Below are 19910 nucleotides of genomic sequence, written 5' to 3'. Positions count from 1 at the left end.
CTTTGGGAATTTGGACTGTCTTCATGTCATTGCCTGAGCTTCTGTAGCAGTGGAGCCTCTTTATGCCAGATGCAGAGTGAGGGCCAGCTGCTATCCCACCAGGGGACTCTACTGGTATTTATATAATGAAGGACTCATGAAGTAGCCATGAAAGGTTCTGACAGGTTGGAGGACGTATCCCTGGGACATGTATTGAAAAAACACAATTACTGTCACATACTCACTTTCTCTTTTTTTAAAAAAAAGATTATTAATTTGACAGAGCACAAGCAAGGTGAGAATCAGAGGGAGAGAGAGAAGCATGCTCTCTGCTGAGCAGGGAGTCAGATGTGGGGCTTAATCCTAGGACCCTGGGATCATGACCTGAGCCGAAGGCAGATACTTAACCAACTGAACTATCAAGGAACCTCACATACTCACTTTCTTACATACACAGTACTACAATAAAAGACTGATTTATCTAATAGGTGTTAAATAATGTTTTGCATCATTCAGTCTAAAAGTTACCATCTGAAGGATACCTGACTGGTTCAGTAGCTTGAGCATGTGACTCTTGATCTCCAGGTCATGAGTTTGAGCCCCAAGTTGGGTGTAGAGATTATAAATAAATAAACATTTTTAAAAAGTTACCATCTGAGCCTCACTGCTAAACTGTAATCTCCATTTAGAAGAGGGTGAAAAGTAGGAGAGAGGTTCAGATATGTAGACAGCTATCTGTAAAATATCTAAAGATTTAGTGGAGTGACATCAGCCAGAAAGGTGAATTAAGAATCTCCAAAAATCCTCATCAAAAAGAACACTGACAAAAAATTGTCAGAATCAACTTTTCGTTGAGAAATCAGGAAATTAACCAAAGGCTTACAACAATTGAGGACTGTTTATCAGAAAAAATAGCTGAATCTTGGTAACAACAATAAGGTTTTTTGGCATTTTAACTTGCTTTAATATCGTACTTTTCTCCTAGTCCTATGGAAGTCTAGAAAACCACTGAAACTACTGTGAAATCTATTGGCTTAGTAACCTGTGGAGGGGGTGGAACAAGATTGGATCCTCTCCAAAGCCCTTTTTTAAGATAACTGTCACTTGATCTGTCTCAGAGTTCTCTGGAAAATACTGCTCACAAGGCTTGACTTTATTTAACCTGACTCAGAGCTCACGGGGTATGTTTGTTAAAATGGTCAGTAGCAATTTTTTTTTTTAACATCACAGATGACTGATACAGTGGTAAGTATTGGGTACAAGCCAACAAGCTAACCAAAACACTTAAAAAAAAAAAAAAAAACTACCTGGGAACTGAGATGTTTATAGAAGGTAGAAGCTCCCTACTTATTCCTGGGAATCCCGAAGGACAAATGCGTGCAGAGTGCTATACACGTGCCCAGGAAATACCTGAGAATGAAGCTTTCATCTCTGGCTGAATTTGAGGCTCTATGCAAGAAAAAAAGTAAAGACTAAGACAGAGTTGTAAACTACTTGCCTAAGCATTGAAGTCACGTTCCACCCGTCACAGAGACTTTCTTGGCAAAGTCTGGGAGATTTATTTAAGGAAATTTAATTTAATTTAAGGAAACTATCTAATTATTAGCTGACATTTAAACTAACCAAGCTGAAATTCCAATAGGCAAGTAGAAAAAGAATACAAACTTTACAGATTTAGTTCAGGAAAAACACTAAACAAACCACAACTGCCAAAAACAAAACAAAACAAAACAACAACACACCACCAAAAAACCCCCAAACAAAACAAACTTTGAGTGTAGGGGGAATCTGACATTTGGACTTGCCACATATTATTTAAAATGATGAGGCATGCAAAGAAATAGGAAATTATGGTCCAAAAAGGAAAAAAAGTTTTAACAGGAACTGTTCTTGAGGAAGTCAGATATTAGACTTCCTAAACAATTTTCTTGTGTAAATTTATAGGTATTGCAAATATGTTCAAAGAACTGTCAAGGAACTACAGGAAAGTATTAAGGATGCTGTCTCACAAAATAGAGCATTTCAATAGAGAGAAATTATAAACAGAGGGACACCTGGGTGGCTCAGTCTGTTAAGTTTCTGCCTTCAGCTCAGGTGATGATCTCAGGGTTCTAGGATGGAGCGGAGTCCAGCTCTCTGCTTGGCAGGGAATCGGCCTCTCCTTCTCCCTCTCCTACTCTCCCCAGCTCATTCTCTCTCTCAAATAAATAGGTGATATCTTTATTATAAAAAAAGAAAAAGAAAAGAAGTTATAAACAGAAACCAAATAGAAATTTTTGAGTTGAAAGCACAATAGTTTAAATGAAAAATTCACTAAAGGGTCTCAATAGCAGATTTGAGCTTGCAGAGGAAAAATTCCATGAAATGTTTTTTTTAACTTTATTTATTTATTTATTCATGAGAGACACACAGAGGCAGAGACACAGGCAGAGGGAGAAGCAGGCTCCATGCAGGGAGCCCGACGTGGGATTCGATCCCGAGTTTCCAGGATCACACCTTGGGCTGAAGGCGGCGCCAAACCGTTGAGCCACTGGGGCTGCCCAAATTCCATGAAATGTTGATTGAGATTGTCCAGTCTAAGGGATAGGAAGAAAAAAGAATGAATAAAAATGAGCGGATCCGGGCAGCCCCGGTGGCGCAGTGGTTTGGCGCCGCCTTCAGCCCAAGATGTGATCCTGGAGTTTCGGGATCGAGTCCCACATCGGGCTCCCTGCTTGGAGCCTGCTTCTCCCTCTGCCTGTGTCTCTGCCTCTCAGTCTCTCTCTCTCTCTCTCTCTCTCTCTCTGAATAAATAAATCTTTAAAAAAATAAAAATGAGTAGATCCTCAGAGAAATGTAGGGCACCAACAAGTATACCAACATACATATAATTTGAGTCTTAGAAGAAGAGGAGAGAAAGAAGTAGAAAATATTTGAAGAAATAATGATTGTAAACTTCACATATTTGATGAAAAACTTTAATCTACATATTAAAGAGCTCATTGATCCCCTAACTAGGATAAACTCAAAAAGATCCAGAACTAGAAATATCATGATCAAGCTGTAAAAAGACAAAAAGCAAAGATAATCTTGAAAGAAGCAAGAGAGAAACACTGCAACACATACAAACAGGCCTCAATAAGATTACTAGCTGGTTTCTCCTAAGAAAGCTATGGAGAGGGGCAGCCCGTGTGGTTCAGCGGTTTAGCGCCGCCTTCAGCCCAGGGCCTGATCCTGAGACCTGGGATCGAGTCCCACGTCAGGCTCCCCACATGGAGCCTGCTTCTTCCTCTGCCTGTGTCTCTGCCTCTGTCTGTGTGTGTCTCTCATAAATAAATAAATAAAATCTTAAAAAAAGAAAAAAAGAAAACTATGGAGACCAGGGGTACCTGGGTGGCTTAGTCAGTTAAGCATCTGCCTTTGGCTCAGGTCCCAGGGTCCTGGGATTGATTGAGCCCCCTGTCAGCTCCCTGCACAGGGAGCCTGCTTTCTCCCTCTCTCTCTCTGCCGCTCCCCTTGCTTGTGCTTTCTCTCCCTCTCTCTGTCAAATAAATAAATAAATAATTAAATAAATAAATAAATAAATAATCTTTAAAGAAAAAGAAACTATGGAGGCCAGAAGGCAGCAGGTTGACCTATTCAAGGTATTGAGAGAAAAAGACTTAGAGAATTTTATATCTAAGACAACTTTTAAAGTATTTCCAGGTAAATAAAAACAACAAATTTATTGCTAGTAGACCTACCCTACAAAAAAGGAGCCCTTTCACATTTCAGTGTGAAATGAAAGAAGAGTTAGACTAATTCAAATTCACATGAAGTTACCAATTAAGGTAACTACATAAGTAAATATAAAAGACCGCATGAGTGTATTTGTAATTTTTTTCTTCTGATTTAAAAGACAATTGCAAAAGAAATAATTATAATTCTGTGTTTATGGGCGTATAATGTATTACAGTAGCACAAAGGGAGGTGAGAAACTGGAACTGTATATGAAAAGAGTTTTTGGGAACCATTGAAAATGTGGTATTGATCTGAACTAGATTATGATAAACTAAGGTGTTATCATAATTCCCAAGGTAACCACTATAAGAAAACCACAAAAATTACAGTAAAAAATGGACAAGGTAATTAAAATGGTACAGTGGAAAATATTTAACAGAAAAAGGCTCTTTTGAAAGCATAAAGAAACAAAAAAGCCATAAGATGTATAGAAAACAGGGAATCCCTGGGTGGCTCAGCGGTTTAGCGCCTGCCTTTGGCCCAGGGTGCGATTCTGGAGTCCCGGGATCGAGTCCCACGTCGGGCTCCCAGCATGGAGCCTGCTTCTCCATCCTCCTGTGTCTCTGCCTCTCTCTCTCTCTCTATGTCTGTCATAAATAAATAAATAAATCTTAAAAAAAAAGATGTATAGAAAACAAATATCAAAATGGTAGGCATAAATTTTACCTTACTAGTAGTTACATTAAATATAAGTCAGTTCAACACTTCAGTGAAAATACGGACTGGCAGACCAGATTTAAGAAATCATTATTCAACTGTCTGTTGTCTACAAGAGACTCACTGTAGATTCAAAGACATAAATAGATTGAAGTTAAAAAGATGAATAAAGATACATCATGCAAACAGTATTCAAAAAAGAGAGCTGGAGGGGCTGTAATAATATCAGAATAGACTTTAAGATAAAAATTTAGAGATAAAGAACATTTTATACTGATTGATTATTGATCAATTCATCAAGAAGATATAATAATTATAAACATATATGCATCTGTCATCAGAGCCCCAAAACACATGAAGCAAAAACTGACAGAATTGAAGGGAGAATTAGCACAATAATAGTTGGAGACATCAATACCGCATTTCAATTAGGTACAGAATTACTACACAGGAGACCGAAGAGGAAATAGATGACTTACTGTGATAAACCAACAAGGTCTAACATATCAATAGAACATTACACCCAACAAGAGCAGAATATCTATTCTTTCAAATGTACATGAAACATTCTTCAGGATAAGCCACATGACAGGCCATAAAACATGCCTTTATACACTTAAAAGGATGGAAATCATACCAAATGTATTCTTCAAAGCCAGTGGAATGATATTAGAAATCAATAATAGAAATTTGGAGAATTCACAAATATGAAGAAACTAAATTCTTTTAGATTTTAAAAAACTGGGTCAAACCACAATAAATGGTGGCTATTAGAATGGTTGTTAGAATGGCTATTCTCAAAAAGATAAGAAATAAATGTTCATGAGGATGTTGGAAAAAGGGAAGCCTTGTCCTCCTTGTTTTGGGGAATGTAAATTTGTGCAGCCACTATTGAAAACAGTATGGAGGTTCCTCAAAAAATTATGAATAGAATTATCATCTGACCCAGGAGTTCCACTTCTGGGTACTTACCCAAAGAAAATGAAGACAGTAATTTGAAGTGGTATTTACGCAGCATTATTTACAAGTCAGGATATGGGAATAACCTAAGTGTCTATTGATGGACGAATGGATAAAGAAAATATGGTTTATATATATAATAGAATATTATTTAGACACAAAAAAGAATAAAATCTTGCTATTTGCAATAACATGGACTTTGAGGGCAATATGCTGAGAGAAATGTCCGACAGAGAAAGACAAATACAGTATGAAGTCACTTATATGCAGAATGTAAAACAAAAACAAAAACTCCACAAAACTCTCCCAAAAAACAAGCTCGTAGATACAGAGAACAGATGGATGGCAGGAAGTGGGCAGTGGGAGAAATGATGAAGAGGGGGTCGAAAGGTACAGATTTGCAGTTATAAAATAAGTCCTGAGGATGTGATGTACAGTGTGGTAACTATAGTTAATAGTACTGTATTGCATGATTGAAACTTGCTAAGGGAGTGAGTAGATCTTAAAAGTTTTTGTCACAAGAAAAAGATATCAATATGCTTAACAATATGTTAATCAAAAGGTAAATGGTTTAACCTAGTAGCCTTTGTTTAGTTAGCCTTTCATAGCAATTTAGGCAAAACAAAGGAAACTTGTTACAAGGATGTATTTATTTGTCAGGACTCTTTGGTTACAAGTGACTAATCAAACTCATAATAGTTAAAACAAGAGGGGAGTATTTTGGCTCATAGAGCTTGGAATTTAGGTATAACTTGATCCAGAACACTATTCTAACTTCTTCCCAGGTTTGTTTAGCTTTATTCTGTAGGCAGAGACTTGATATGTGATAGACAAGATGGTACCTGTGGTTCTAAACTCTTACTTTACTTTAGCAACCAATTTCTCAATCCCATCAACCTTAATGCAAACCCCAAGAAGACACTAGTTGATTGTGGCAGCTTTTTTCTTGGTATCTTTATCTCTTTCTGGTGCCATGTGATTTCTTGCTTCTGCTTTTCTCTGTACTGCAGTTTCATTAATCTAATAAAAATAGTAAACATAATAATAGCTGATATTTATTGAGAATATACTGTGTGCCACCCCTATTCTAAGTTTTTTACAAACATAACTTCATTTAATTCTCACACCAACCACATAAAGTAGGTCCTATTAGTATCTCCATTTTGCAATTAAGGAATTAGAGAGTTAAATAGTTTTGCCTAGATTTACATAGTTCATATATGGTATGTTCATTTAGGATGCTTTTTAATTCCTATAGAATACCCAACTCAATCATGTTTAAAAATAAGGAAATTTATCTGCTCATATAACAGGAACTCCAGGCTTCAGGTCTGATTGATTTAGCATCACAATGAGATCCTCATTCCCCTCGGTCCTCCTTTGTTTTCCCTTTGTGGTTCACAGTAATAAATTTCATTGTAAGGCTATTTCCTTTTGTGGTCATAGGATGGTTGCCTTTCTGTTCTTCATGCTTCCTGTTCATATCTAGTTAAAGAGTCACTCTCAGACGTCTCTCCCAGAAGAACAAGAAGGAACTTTTCTAAAAGTCTCAAATAAATCTCTTTTCCTTTTATTTGCATATTACAGAAATAATTATTGGCAAGGGAGATGCAATTATTCTTAAACTAATGAGGCCCACTTGAGACTGTAGTTAGTTGTCCAGATTACATTGCTGTTACTCAGGAAAGAGTTGAATAGAGTTAGTCATGATGTCTACAACTTAAATAGATGAACATCCCCCAAATTATCCATTTATAGACTACTACTTGGTCAATTTTGAAAAAAAGCTTTAATAACAACTTGTTGGGGTAGGTATTATTGATCTCAACTTTAAAGATGTTGATATTGAGTTTCCAAAAAGTTGAATGACTTGCCTAAGTACCAAGGAATGACTATCTTTTGATTTCAAGTTCTTATATACTTTCCATTTAATCTTAATGTTCTTAAAATAGCAAGAATAAAATTATTATTTAAAACAATTTCCAGGGGAAGCCTGTGTGGCTCAGTGGTTTAGTGCCGCCTTCAGCCCAGGGCCTGATCCTGGAGACCTTGGATCGAGTCCCACGTCAGGCTCCCTGCATGGAGCCTGCTTCTCCCTCTTCCTGTGTCTCTGCGCCTCTCTATCTCTCTGTCTCTCTCTCTCTCTGTCTCTCCTGAATAAATAAAATCTTAAAAAAAAAATAAAACAATTTCCAGATATCATGATACTATAGAAATGTCTGAGAAAAAATGTTAAACTCTTGAAAGTCTTTAATAGTCATTTTTTAAAATTTATTAGAAATAAAGAACTCTGAAGAAGATCAGACTCTCCACCCACCTCTTCTGCCTAGCACGGTAGATCTCCGGCAGGTTACCATAATTCCACACAATGAGTGGAAAAGGATTCGAGATAGCCTTGACAATTTGACAAGAAAAGCAGCATGTCTTCGTGCAGAGAGAAAGGCAAAGAAAGAAATGCATTTCCGATCCCAAGAAGTAGTAAAACATTGGACTAATACATATGCAGTAAGTATTAATCACCCAGGAGTACACATGCACCAAAGACTCACTCTTGTTTCTTAGTACCCCTTTATAAATATTTTTTTGCATGTAAAATATCATAAAAATGCTTTGAAACACATTTTTAACAGCTTTATTTAAGAGAAATGACATACAGTAAGACATATTTAAAGTATACAATTTGGTAAGTTTTGACATATTTACACATCCCTGAAACCATCATTATAATGTTCATATAATGAACATTCTCATCACCCAAAGTTTCCTCTTACTTGATTTACTCCTTCTCACTCTTCCCCACTCTTTGCCTGTCTCCAGGCAATTGATCTGCTTTCTTTCTTTTTGTGTTCAAGATTTTATTTTTAAGTAATCTCTACACCTACACTTGGGGCTCAAACTCATAACCCCATTTGTATGCTCCATTAACTGAGCCAGCAAGGTGCCCTGATCTGGTTGCTTTCTTTGTTTTTTTTTTTTTTTTAAGTTTATTTATTTGAGAGAGAGAAAGAGAATGCACTTGTGCACACATAAGTAGGGGGAAGGACAGAGGAAGAGGAGAGAGAATCTCAAGCAGACTCACTGCTGAGCACAGAGCCAGATTCAAGGCTCAATCTCACAACCCTGAGATCATGACCTGAGCTGAAATCAAGAGTCTGTCACTTAACTGCCTGAGCCACCCAGGTGCCCCTGCCCTCATCTGCTTTCTATTGTAAATTTCATTCAACACAATTATTTTGAAATTCCTTCATGTTGTTGGGTGTAGCAATTGTTCATTCATTTTTTTTTTCTGGTGCGTCATCACTTTACTTAGGGCGGCAGGTGATGGGGGTGACTCTGCTCCCCAAGCGCACCCCTGACCCCCCAGCCTGTGCAGGGCCCCACAGGGACGTGTCTGGAGGTGTTCGTTCATTTTTATTGCTGAGTAGAAGTATTCCATTGTATGGACCTACTACAGTTTATCAGTTAATTGTTGATGGTTTTGGCATCAACCAAAAGTTAATATATGAGCTGTTTCCAGGTTTTGGCTATTATAAATAAAAGCTGCATATAACATTCATGTATGAGTCTATTGGTGGACATATGCTTTCACTTCTCTTGGGTAAGTATCTTGGTAGAATGGCTGAATAATATAATGGTTGCATATTTAATTTTAGAAACTTCCCAACTGTTTTCAAAAGTAGTTGTAATTTTACACTCCCATAAGAAGTGTGTAAATGTTCGGTTCTCTCCACATTCTTGCCAACTTGCTATGGTCAGTCTTTTTAATTATAGACGTTCTAATAGGTGTAAAATAGTATCAAACTATAGTTTTAATTGAAATTTCACTAATTACAATGATTCTGAATATCTTTTCATGAACTTATTTTCTGTTGTATATCTTCTTTGGTGAAGTGTTTATTCAAATCTTTTGCCCATTTTTTTTAAAAGATTTTATTTATTTATTCATGAGAGGGACAGAGAGAGAGAGGTAAAGACACAGACAGAGGGAGAAGCAGGCTCCATGCAGGGAGCCCGATGTGGGACTCCATCCCGGGACTCCAGGATCATACCCTGGGCCAAAGGCAGCTACTAAACTGCTGAGCCACCCAGGGATCCCTTTGCCCATGTTTAAATGGGGTTTGTTTTAGTGCACCTCGGTGGCTCAGTCAGTTGAGTGTTTGATTCTTGGTTTCAGCTCAGGTTGTGATCTCAGGGTTGTAGAAGCAAGCTCCAAGTCAGGCTCCATGCTCAGTTCAGAGTCAGCTTGAGATTCTCTCTCTCCCTCTGCCTCCCCTTGGCTCTGTGTCTCTTTCACTAATATAAATAATTAAATCTTTCAAAAAATAAATGGGATTTGTTTTCTTATTATTGAGTTTAGGGAATTTTTAAAATATATGCTTTTTATAAAGATTTCTTATTATTTGTTTGAGAGAGAGAGAGAGCTGGAGCACGGGGGAGGAGCAGGGGGAGAGAGTGAAGCAGACTCCCTGCTGAGAAGGGAGATGAATATGGGACTCAGTCCCAGGACCTCAAGATCCTGACCTGAGCCGAAGGTAGAGGCTTAGCCAACTGTCACCCAAGTGCCCCAGAATTTTAAAAATATATTCTGAAGGGGCAGCCCGGGTGGCTCAGCGATTTAGCGCCGCCTTTGGCCCAGGGAGTGATCCTGGAGACCCTGGATCGAGTCCCATGTCAGGCTCCCTTCCCTGCCGGGAGCCTGTTTCTCCCTCTGCCTGTGTCTCTGCCTCTCTCTCTCTGTCTCTCATGAATAAATATATAAATAAATCTTTAAATATATATCTATATATATCTATATATATATATATATATATATATATCTGAATACAAGTCCTTTATTAGATATTAGATTCAAAAATATTTTTTCCTAGTTGTGGGAAGGGACACAAAAAGCTTGTACTACCTTGCTTTAGAAACAGTATTCATAATTTATTCTTTTTTCTAGAGGAGGGATAAATTTTTTTAAGACTTTATTTATTTATTAATAAGAGATACACAGAGAGAGGCAGATACATAGAGGGAGAAGCAGGCTCCTCTCAGGGAGCCCGATGTGGGACTTGATTTTAGGACCCTGGGATCATGCCCTGAACTGAAGGCAGATGCTCAACCACTGAGCCACCCAGGTGTCCCTAGAAGAGGGATAAATTATATTGTAACTAATATCATATGTTACATATATCACATTCTGAAAAAGGCAAAAGTATAGGGAAAGAAAACAGATCAGTGGTTGCCAGGGACTGCAGATGGGGGGAGTGGTTGGTTTATCAGGGAATGAGAATATTTTTGGAGAGGATGGAACTGTTCTATAAGCAATTATGCATTTGTAAAACTGTACACTAAAAAGGAGGTATGTAAATTACACTTTAAAATTTACTTTAGACAAGTCACTGGTCCATAAAGACATGGAGGAGTGGAATATACCATATATATAGACAGAAGTAGCATACTATACATAACACTTTATATCTCCATGGTTGTAAAAGAATAAGAAGAAATATAGTAAATGTGGTAGCAATGTAGTATTAAGAACTGTTTTATGGACACAAAGATTGACAAAGTCATAGATCAGAATTGAGAGCCTAGAAACTATCCATGTTATAGTAACTTGACATATGATAGAAATGTCATTCAAGTCAGAAGGGAAAGGATTGGGAATCCTATCACTAATACTGAGTTAATTGGCATATGGAGAGTTGAAATTATATCCTTAGGATATAGAATATACAAAAATGAACTTCAGCTGAATGAAAGACCCAGATGTGAAAAGTACAACAGTAGAAATTTAAAATAAATCATAGAACATCTTCAGGATTTTAGGGTAAAGTTTTCTTAAGACATGGAAAGTATGACCCATAAAGAAGAGAGATTTCATCCAATATGACACATTAGACTCCTTATAGGTTTAGAAGAGCATGTAAGTATGCTGCTGTTGATTTTTTAAAGGAATAAAAGTAGTAATACATATGTTTTTTAATGTAAATATGGCAAGGAACTTTGGAAGAAAATATAAGAAACTAATAATAGCGGTTATCTTAGAGATTGTTGATGGAAGTTAGGATTAGAGGGAGAGCTTCACTGTATACCTTTATAATATTTTGGGATTTTTAACCATGTGAACATGTTACCTACCAAAAAAATTCAATTAAAATATTAGCTTGTAAGTGTAACCTGTCTTATTTATTAATGATATATGCAGATACAATAAAAACTCATAATGAAAATTCAATTTTGAAATTAAATTGAAAAATGAAAACAGAAGACTGCTTTTTTCTTTTTTCAGGGGATGAAAGAACAGAAACTTGAAGCCAAAAAGAAGCGTGATGAAGAAACAGAGGCAGAAAGACAAATTCTTGATGTGGAGGAAGAAATATACAAACAAGGAGAAAGAAAAAAGGCTATTGAATATGCAAAGCAATATCAGTTTTACCAGACAGAAAGAGTGAAAAACTTTCATGTACTACTTGGGTTTTCTTGCATTTCTGTATATATTTAACATATCTATACATAATTAAGCTTTTTTTTTTAATGCCACAATTTTTTTTTTTTTTTTTGTAGTCAGGACTTCTTCTTAGTAGAGTAATGAAAGAGCGTGATGCACAGATTGAATACCAAAAGAATAAAATAAAATCAGATAAAAAATGGGAAGAACAATTGAAACTCAACATTGAAAAAGCTTTTAAAGAAGAACAAGAAAAAGCAGAAAAACGACGCAGAAACAGAGTGGCTCTTGCCAATGATCATTTAAAACAGTATGTATTTATAAATTACCTTTTTTGCACTTTCTTTTTCTCACAAAAGCTTTTTTTTTCAGATTATAAAAGTAATACATGCTGAAATATCTAGTAAGTAGAAAAAATACAAAGAAAGGTTAAAATTCTCTATTACTCTCTTACCCAGAAATAATATATTAGTTACTATTGTCACAATAATGCTGCATAACAAGCAACCACACAATCTAGTGTCATTCAACAATATCATTTATATCTGATGCATCTGTGGGTTGTTTGAGCTTGGCTGCACAGCTTTTCTTCAAACTGCAGGACTATTTGTGTTTGCTGGTTGCTGTGGAGAGGACTCTGATCTGCTCCATCCATGTATATTCATTTTTGAGGTCCAGGATGAAGGGACAGCAGACACTTGGGGAAACTTTTCTCATGGTATTGACAGAGATGCAAGAGAATGAGACCAAGCTTACAACAATGTGGCTAAGTCAAGGGCAAAAGTCAAGGAAATACACTTGATCTACCATAAGTCTAAAATAAATCATATGGCCAGGTCTAACCATGGGACAGAGAAATAAACTCCCGTGGAAATGGGAAAGAGAGTGAATCTTTTTGAGCAATAATCTAATCTATAACAATCTGTTACTGTTTTGGTATATCAGTATAGACATTTTTTTGGCAGTGGTGGTGGTGGAGGGGGTCGGATTCATTGAGCTATAATTTAGATTTATTAATAAAATTCATCTTTTAAATAGCATATCGCTGTATATAACCACCTCTAAATCAGGATTTAGAATACTTCTTCACCCCAAAAGTTCCCTCATGCCCCTTTGTCCTCTCAGTCCCTGACAATCATTGAGCCACTAATACAGACTTTTTCCCTAAGCATGTACTTATATTTTATAAAATGATATTGGATCAATAGTATCATTTTATATATATATTTTTAAATGGGAAGCTGAGTTCTTTTTTTTTTCTTTAAGATTTTATTTATTTATGCATGAGAGACATAGAGAGAGAGAGGCAGAGACACAGGCAGAGGGAGAAGCAGGCTCCACTCCATGCAGGGAGCCTGACATGGGACTCTGTCCGGGGTCTCCAGGATCCCACCCTGGGCTGAAGGCGGCGCTAAACCGCTGAGCCACCAGGGCTGCCCGTATCATTGTGTATTTTTTCACTTACCAGTATATCATGAGGTCTTGCTATGTCAGTAAATAGAAATCAAACAAATTTTTTTTAAGAAGTAGCTACTCCTGACATATGTGTATCAGGAGTGGGGATTGTATTTGTGTATAATTTTACTTACTTTTCTAAATAAGTGATATATGCAAATAGGAAAAGTCACAAAAGGGATTCAGTAAAAAGTCTCTGCCTTGTCTACCGGCCACCTTGTTTCTCCAATGTGAGACCTATCAGTTTTTTTACACTGTAGTTTAAGTGTGCATAAATTGTGTAAATTATCAAGACATTTTAAACAATATTCTACTTTTGGGATGCCTGGGTGGCTCAGCAATTAAGCGTCTGCCTTCAGGTCAGGTCGTGATCCTGGAATCCCGGGATCGAGTCCCACATCGGGCTCCCTGCATGGAGCTTGTATATTTTAATTTATATTTCTCTTTTTCATGTGTAAATATTCCTCAGTTTTGGTTTTTGTTATCATAAATTGGTTACTCCATTGTTGTGTAAGTTGTTTCATACTGATATGTATGTCTGTTATTGATTAAAAACTGATTAATAAGCAGTTTTTATATATGTTGGATATTAACCTTTATAGACATATTGCAGATTTTTGTCATCTTTTTGAAGAGTTTTAGTATTTTCTTTTTAAAGATTTTTTTTAAGATTTTATTTATTCATCATATACATAGAGAGAGAGAGAGAGAGAGAGAGAGAGGCAGAGACACAACAGGCAGAGGGAGAAGCAGGCTCCACGCAGAGAGTCCGACGTGGGACTCGATCCTGGGTCTCCAGGATCACGCCGTGGGCTGCAGGCAGTGCTAAACCGCTGCACCACCTGGGCTGCTCCTCTTTTTTAGTTTTTTTTTTTTTTTTTTTTTTTTTTTTTTTTTTATGATAGTCACAGAGAGAGGCAGAGAGAGAAGCAGGCTCCATGCACCGGGAGCCCGACGTGGGATTCGATCCCGGGTCTCCAGGACCGCGCCCTGGGCCAAAGGTAGGCGCCAAACCGCTGCGCCACCCAGGGATCCCTTTCTTTTTTTTAGTTTTAAATAGGCTTCACATCCAATGTGGGCTCGAACTCTTGACCTTGAGATCAAGAGTCACATGCTCTACCAACTGAGATAGCCAGGTGCCCCTGAATGGATTCTTATTATTCAAGAAATAGGGAAAAAAACTCTTCTCTCTTTTCTACCACATCTGTATCTGCTCTCTTTATCTGCTCAAGTTAGTATTCCAATTCTATTGTTGGCTTAAAGAGGCTTTTTATGGACTCATTATGGACTCAGTGTTTGTGTGTGTGTGTGTGTGTATGTGTGTGTGTGTATGTGTGTCATTAATAAATAAATAAAATCTTAAAAAAATAAAACTAAAAAAGAGGAAAAAATTTAAATAAGAGTCTATTCAGGGGACAATTTTAAATAGGCTGTTTATTCATTTGTGAATAAATTCATTTATCCAATCATCCATTCATTGTTACAAACATTTATTGGACAATCTCCATTTGCTGGCCACTAATCTAGTATAAGAATATGAAAATGAATACAATTGTCTTTTTTCTTTAAGAAGTTCACAATCTGGGAAGGAAGCTATAAATATGGAACAAATAATTAGGGTTTGACAGTAGATATTTTGGCAAATAGATGCACAAGATATGTGGAAGCATATAAAATGGACATCTGATCTAGTCTAGAGAAGGCTAATTTTTAGAAAAGATCAGTTCCATCACCAAAGTATCAAAACTGAGTAGGAATAAGTCATGCAAATAGTGGGGATGTAGGAGTATTTTAAAGAAAGGAATTAGCATGGGTGAAGACCCAAAGTGAGTTAGATTATGGTGGATTTGGGTAATTACAAGTAGTCAAGATGACTAAGAGGGCAATGTTAAAGATGAGATTGGAAAGAGAGAGACAAGGGCCAGGTCATGATGTGCCTTATTATAGGCCATGTGTCTAAGGTGTGCCAAAATTTGGAATAAGTTTCTGCTTTGAGCAAAGACCATATTTTAATTCTCTTAAACACAAAGAAATGGAAATTGGAGGATGCCAAGAGGCAAGAGTCTTTTGCATGCCCTTAAATATATTACCAAGTGCTATTCAGGTATTACCTGGTGGTGATTTAAAATATGGCCACACATTCTTTGATACTCCTCTACACATTCCTTGATACTCCTTAGGTGGAATCTAATTCCTTCCTCCCTTGATTGTGAAGCTATACAGAGGAACTCATTTCCAGTGAAGAGAATAAATAGGAGTGATGGTGTATGATCTCCTGAAAGAGATTAGGATATAAAAGGCATTGTAGCTTCCTCCTTGATATATTGGATCACTCAATCTTGAGGAGCCATGGTGTAAGGACACTCAGGAAGCTCTATGGAGAGGTGCATGTGTCAAGGAGCTGAGGCCTCCTGCCAAGAGATATGTAAAAATGGATTCTCCATCCTTAGTCAAGCCTTCAGATATCTACTACTCCAGCTAACATCTTGACTGCAACCTCTGGAGAACAGCCAGCTAAGCTACTCCCAGCTTCCTGAATCTCAGAAGTGGTGTGAAATAATAAATGTTTATTGTTTTAATCCACTAAGTTTAGGGGTAATTTCTCAGCAACGGATATCTAAAACACACTATACAGCTGCTAGCCCTGTGCCTGAAAGTGAGATCTTTCACACATTTTTGAAACAATCTCTAAACTGCAGACCTGGGCAGTATATTCCATTGTTGGGCTTTGAGCAGCATAAAAATCTGCCTTTGGCTGGGCATAATGAGGATGGGGCCAATAAAGGACTCTAGTGACACCAAAATCCCTAAATGGAGGGATTTTGACCAAGAACCTTAAACATAATTATCGAAAAGAAATTTAACAGAATTTAATTTTTATGTAGATACTGCATATCATTCTACTTACTTCTATTGATAGGCAAATCTTTCTCTGGGAAGGGGCCAGTAGACCTTGCTTGAGAACAACTCTGTTACTATTAATCTCATCAGCTTCTCAAAAGAAGGAAAAATCATCATAGGATTGTTTGCATCACTTTCCCATGGATATGATCATCTAGAGAAAAAGCAGAGAGAGATATGAAAGCTTAAGTGATCTTCATTCCTAATGATTAAAAATCCATCCTAAATCTTGTAACTTTCACATTTTTAACTCTAGTTCAGACCACTCCTTTGAGTCCCAGCTTCACATATCCAACTGCCTTTAAGACATCTTCATTTGTCTTATCTATATCTCAAATTTAAAATGTCTAGCATGGGCATCCCGAGTGGCTCAGCAGTTTAGCACCGCCTTTGGCCCATGGCGTGGTCCAGGAGACCCGGGAGTCCTACATTGGGCTCCCTGCATGGAGCCTGCTTCTCTCTCTGCCTGTGTCTCTGTGCCTCTCTCTCTCCTTGTGTGTGTCTCTCATGAATAAATAAAATCTTTAAAAAAAAAATGTCTAGGATGAAATAAGCATTTAGCATTTTTTATTATTCTCCACCCCCACAGTGGACTTTCTAGTGGCATCTTTATCCACTCGGTTGTTCAAATCAGAAACTGAGGAATACATCTTTATTCATCATGTTCCCTTATTTTCCACATCAAATCTATCAGCAATTGATGTTAATCATTTTCTCCAATATGAATCTTAAAGTTACTGCTGTCATCTTAGTCCACTCTCACTTCCCATGGATTATTGCATCAACACCTTAACTGGCCTTCAGTTCTCTCTTCTTTAGTCCCTTTTCTTTCATCATCCAGAGAGATTTTATTAAAATAAAAATTGATCATATTATTCTCCTACTTAAAACTTTTCTGTGGCTTTCCATTCATTTAAAATAGAATAGAGGAAAAAATAAAATAAAATAGAATGGAGGGCAGCCCCGATGGCCCAGCGGTTTGGTGCCACCTTCAGCCCAGGGTCTGATCCTGGAGACCCGGGATCGAGTCCCACGTCGGGCTCCCTGCATGGAGCCTGCTTCTCCCTCTGCCTGTGTCTCTGCCTCTCTCTCTCTCTCTCTCTCTCTGTGTGTGTGTGTGTGTCTGTTTTGAATAAATAAAATCTTAAAAATAAATAAACAAATAAAATAGAATGGAAACAACCATCTCCTGCAAAGCCTTGCGTGATCTGGCCTCCTCTTCTCAACCTCCTTTCCTACCTCCTCTTCACTTCTATCATACCTATCTTCCAGGTCTTGCACACCTGTCAAACCTTTGCTTGCTTCAGGGTCTTCTCACATGTTTTTCCCTCTGTCTGGAATTTTGTTCTCCCATTCTTTATCTGTGGGTTTCTTACCAGCTCAAAGAATCTTCTTTGCTTCTAAGAATGCCTACTAAACAAAAACATTTTTTGAAAATCTAGTGTTTTTCAGGCAATCATATAAACCTGGTTTAGCTATAGCCAATAGTGACTTTTTTCTTAGCTCTTCCTAGAGAAAGTGACTTTGGCTCTAAGGCTGCTTACTCTGTACAGATGGATGAATCATCTGGGAATCTCTTGTCCTGCTTAATAATACCAAAGTGAACCTCCTGGCTCACTTAACTGTGTAGTCCTCCATGGCACAGAGGAAGGAAATTTTCCCTTCTAAAGCTGAGTGATGGGACTCCAAGAAAAAATTCTTTTGGATTGGATGCATATGAAAGAAAGGTTTATACCGCAGTCTTTTTATCTAAGTGTGTTGTTGATCTATCCTGTGTCTACCTGTTCAGGAAGAAAAAAAATAGAGACAGCAGATTGAGAATAGCAGCGGAACAGTCTGCACACTTGATTGGCTGACAAGGATGCAAAGGCAAGTAGGCATCTCACACTGAGCTGCCTTGCCAGCATGCATAGGATTGGTCGCCAGAGGAGGGCACTCAGAGTTTGCAATAAAGTACTGATGGTGGAAGCTCGTGGTAGTGATGGTGATGGGGCTGGGAAGGTGGGTGGAAGAGGAAGTGCTGGAGCTAAATCTCCCAGATCACAGCCCTTCAGTAAGGAGGGTGCTCAGTGATCTCTGAGGAACTCACACATGAGCCCTGTATGGCTTACCACTCAGATGGCATTAATAGCAGGTGAATGTTGGCTAGAGAAAGAATGACAACCAGAGTGGTTAGTTGGGCAGGGAAACCCCATTGCCTAAGAGGCTAGATCTGTAGTGCTGAAATTGAGAAACACTAGAGATTAAGGGCTTTTCTGTAAAATAATGTCCCCATTCCACTATATGTCATTCAGTTAGCTAGTTCTTTCTAAAGGAAAGGAACATTTGAATTTAGTGTAGGACTTAATTTTGGTTAGGAGTGAAACAAATTTTGGAGAAAGGAAAACACTGGCAATTCTGGGCTAACCAAAATTGAATTTGGCTTTAATCACTGCTCTTTATATATCTTTCTTGTGCCCAAAGAAATTCACAAGTTTCCCCACAGCTTCAAATAACCCCAGGTTAGAATCTAATTCATTTCTTTAAAATATCTATTTTTCTGCTTTGCTTTCAACTTTAGTTATGTTTTTGCTTTAGAATCAAGGAACATGAAGAGGAGGAAGAAAGAAGGAGAAAACATGAAGAAAAGGATGCTGAAGAAATAAAGCGACAGAATTCATTATATGAATTAGAAATGAGGAAAAAACTAGAAAAGAAAAAAGAAGATATAAGTGAAAGCAGAAAACTGTTTTTTGTAAGTTGAAAATACAGCACTTCTTCAACAAATATATAAAATCCAATGACTAACTTTTAATATTTTTTTGGTAAAATATTGTGGAGTAGAAAACAAGTTGCTATTAAGTTGGGTTTCTAAGTATACTCTTGGGAGAACTGTATTTACTATGAATTTTTGTGGGCATGCTCTCATGTATGAACGAGAAAAGAGAATGAGACTTTATTTTCAAGTGAACATGTTTTCTTATCCTTTAAATGAGAGATGCGAGGAATGAATGGGGTGATGTGTGTTCGGGTCTGCCTCAATGTTATTAAGTGTTTGATAAACATAATGGTTATTTTGTGCCTATTGCAACTCACTTTATCTTATAATTTTTTACATTCTTTTCTTTAAGATTAGTTTTTATTCTTAAGTAATACATGCACAGAATTAAAACATCAAACACTGCCAGAGGCTTAAAAGAAGAGTAGCTTCATGAGGACATCCACTTCCAGGTTCTTTTTGCTGTTTGTTCTGATATGAAATTATATTCTAAATAATCTGTATATTTTAAAAATACATATCAAGTTCTAAAGATACGTATCTTGATTTATCAACTTAGACATTTTCTGTCCATCTGGCCATTCTCCCCTTTCCCTAAAATAATTATGTCACAATTTTAGCTAAATCATTATTATTATATAAATATTCTCTGAAGAGCCAAGTCATATACTATGATTATATTTCTTTGCTTGCATAAATGTTTTTTTATGATTAAAATAGTTGTCTGTGTATTTGCTTTGATGCTTATATACCTGTTTTTTTCCATATGTTCTATAAGTTCTGTCAAATGTATATTGATATTAGTTTTCAAATATTCATCTAAGGAATTCTTCAGGGAGTTTGATCCTCCTTTTCCCTCTGCCCCTCCACCTCACTTGTGTGTGCACTCTGTCTCAATAAATAATCTTAAACAATGAATATTCATCTAATATTAAAGTATCTATATTAAATGGTTTTCTTAGAGCTCCTCCATCCAAGTCCTCTATCCTTCTCTTACTTCTGGAC

The 19910-nt window shown here is 37.1% G+C and overlaps 1 protein-coding gene and 1 long non-coding RNA gene across 4 annotated transcripts in view; one reads left to right on the top strand and one right to left on the bottom strand.

Moving 5' to 3' along the window:
* Positions 1-19910, top strand: part of CFAP210 (cilia and flagella associated protein 210) — a 38322-nt gene that overhangs the window by 3246 nt on the left and 15166 nt on the right. Inside the window, exons 2-6 of one of the 3 annotated variants that reach the window (XM_049106250.1) lie at positions 7634-7860; positions 11633-11806; positions 11908-12101; positions 14152-14247; positions 18725-18881. In XM_049106250.1, coding sequence (XP_048962207.1) covers positions 7634-7860; positions 11633-11806; positions 11908-12101; positions 14152-14247; positions 18725-18881 — 848 coding nt within the window. The remainder of the gene's footprint in view (positions 1-7633; positions 7861-11632; positions 11807-11907; positions 12102-14151; positions 14248-18724; positions 18882-19910) is intronic. The other 2 variants (XM_025460100.3, XM_049106251.1) reach the window with 2 other exon arrangements.
* On the bottom strand, positions 14585-18729 carry LOC112668065 (uncharacterized). The gene is made up of 3 exons (XR_003141427.3): positions 17431-18729; positions 16155-16301; positions 14585-15521 (listed from the first exon to the last, which is right to left on the bottom strand). It is a non-coding gene; the product is annotated as an uncharacterized LOC112668065 (long non-coding RNA).

Source organism: Canis lupus, chromosome 36 (assembly GCF_003254725.2).
Source record: "Canis lupus dingo isolate Sandy chromosome 36, ASM325472v2, whole genome shotgun sequence".
In the NCBI taxonomy this organism is placed as follows: Eukaryota; Metazoa; Chordata; class Mammalia; order Carnivora; family Canidae; genus Canis; species Canis lupus.
Note: the sequence above shows the minus strand (reverse complement) of the source record. Positions and strands in the feature narration are given on the sequence as shown.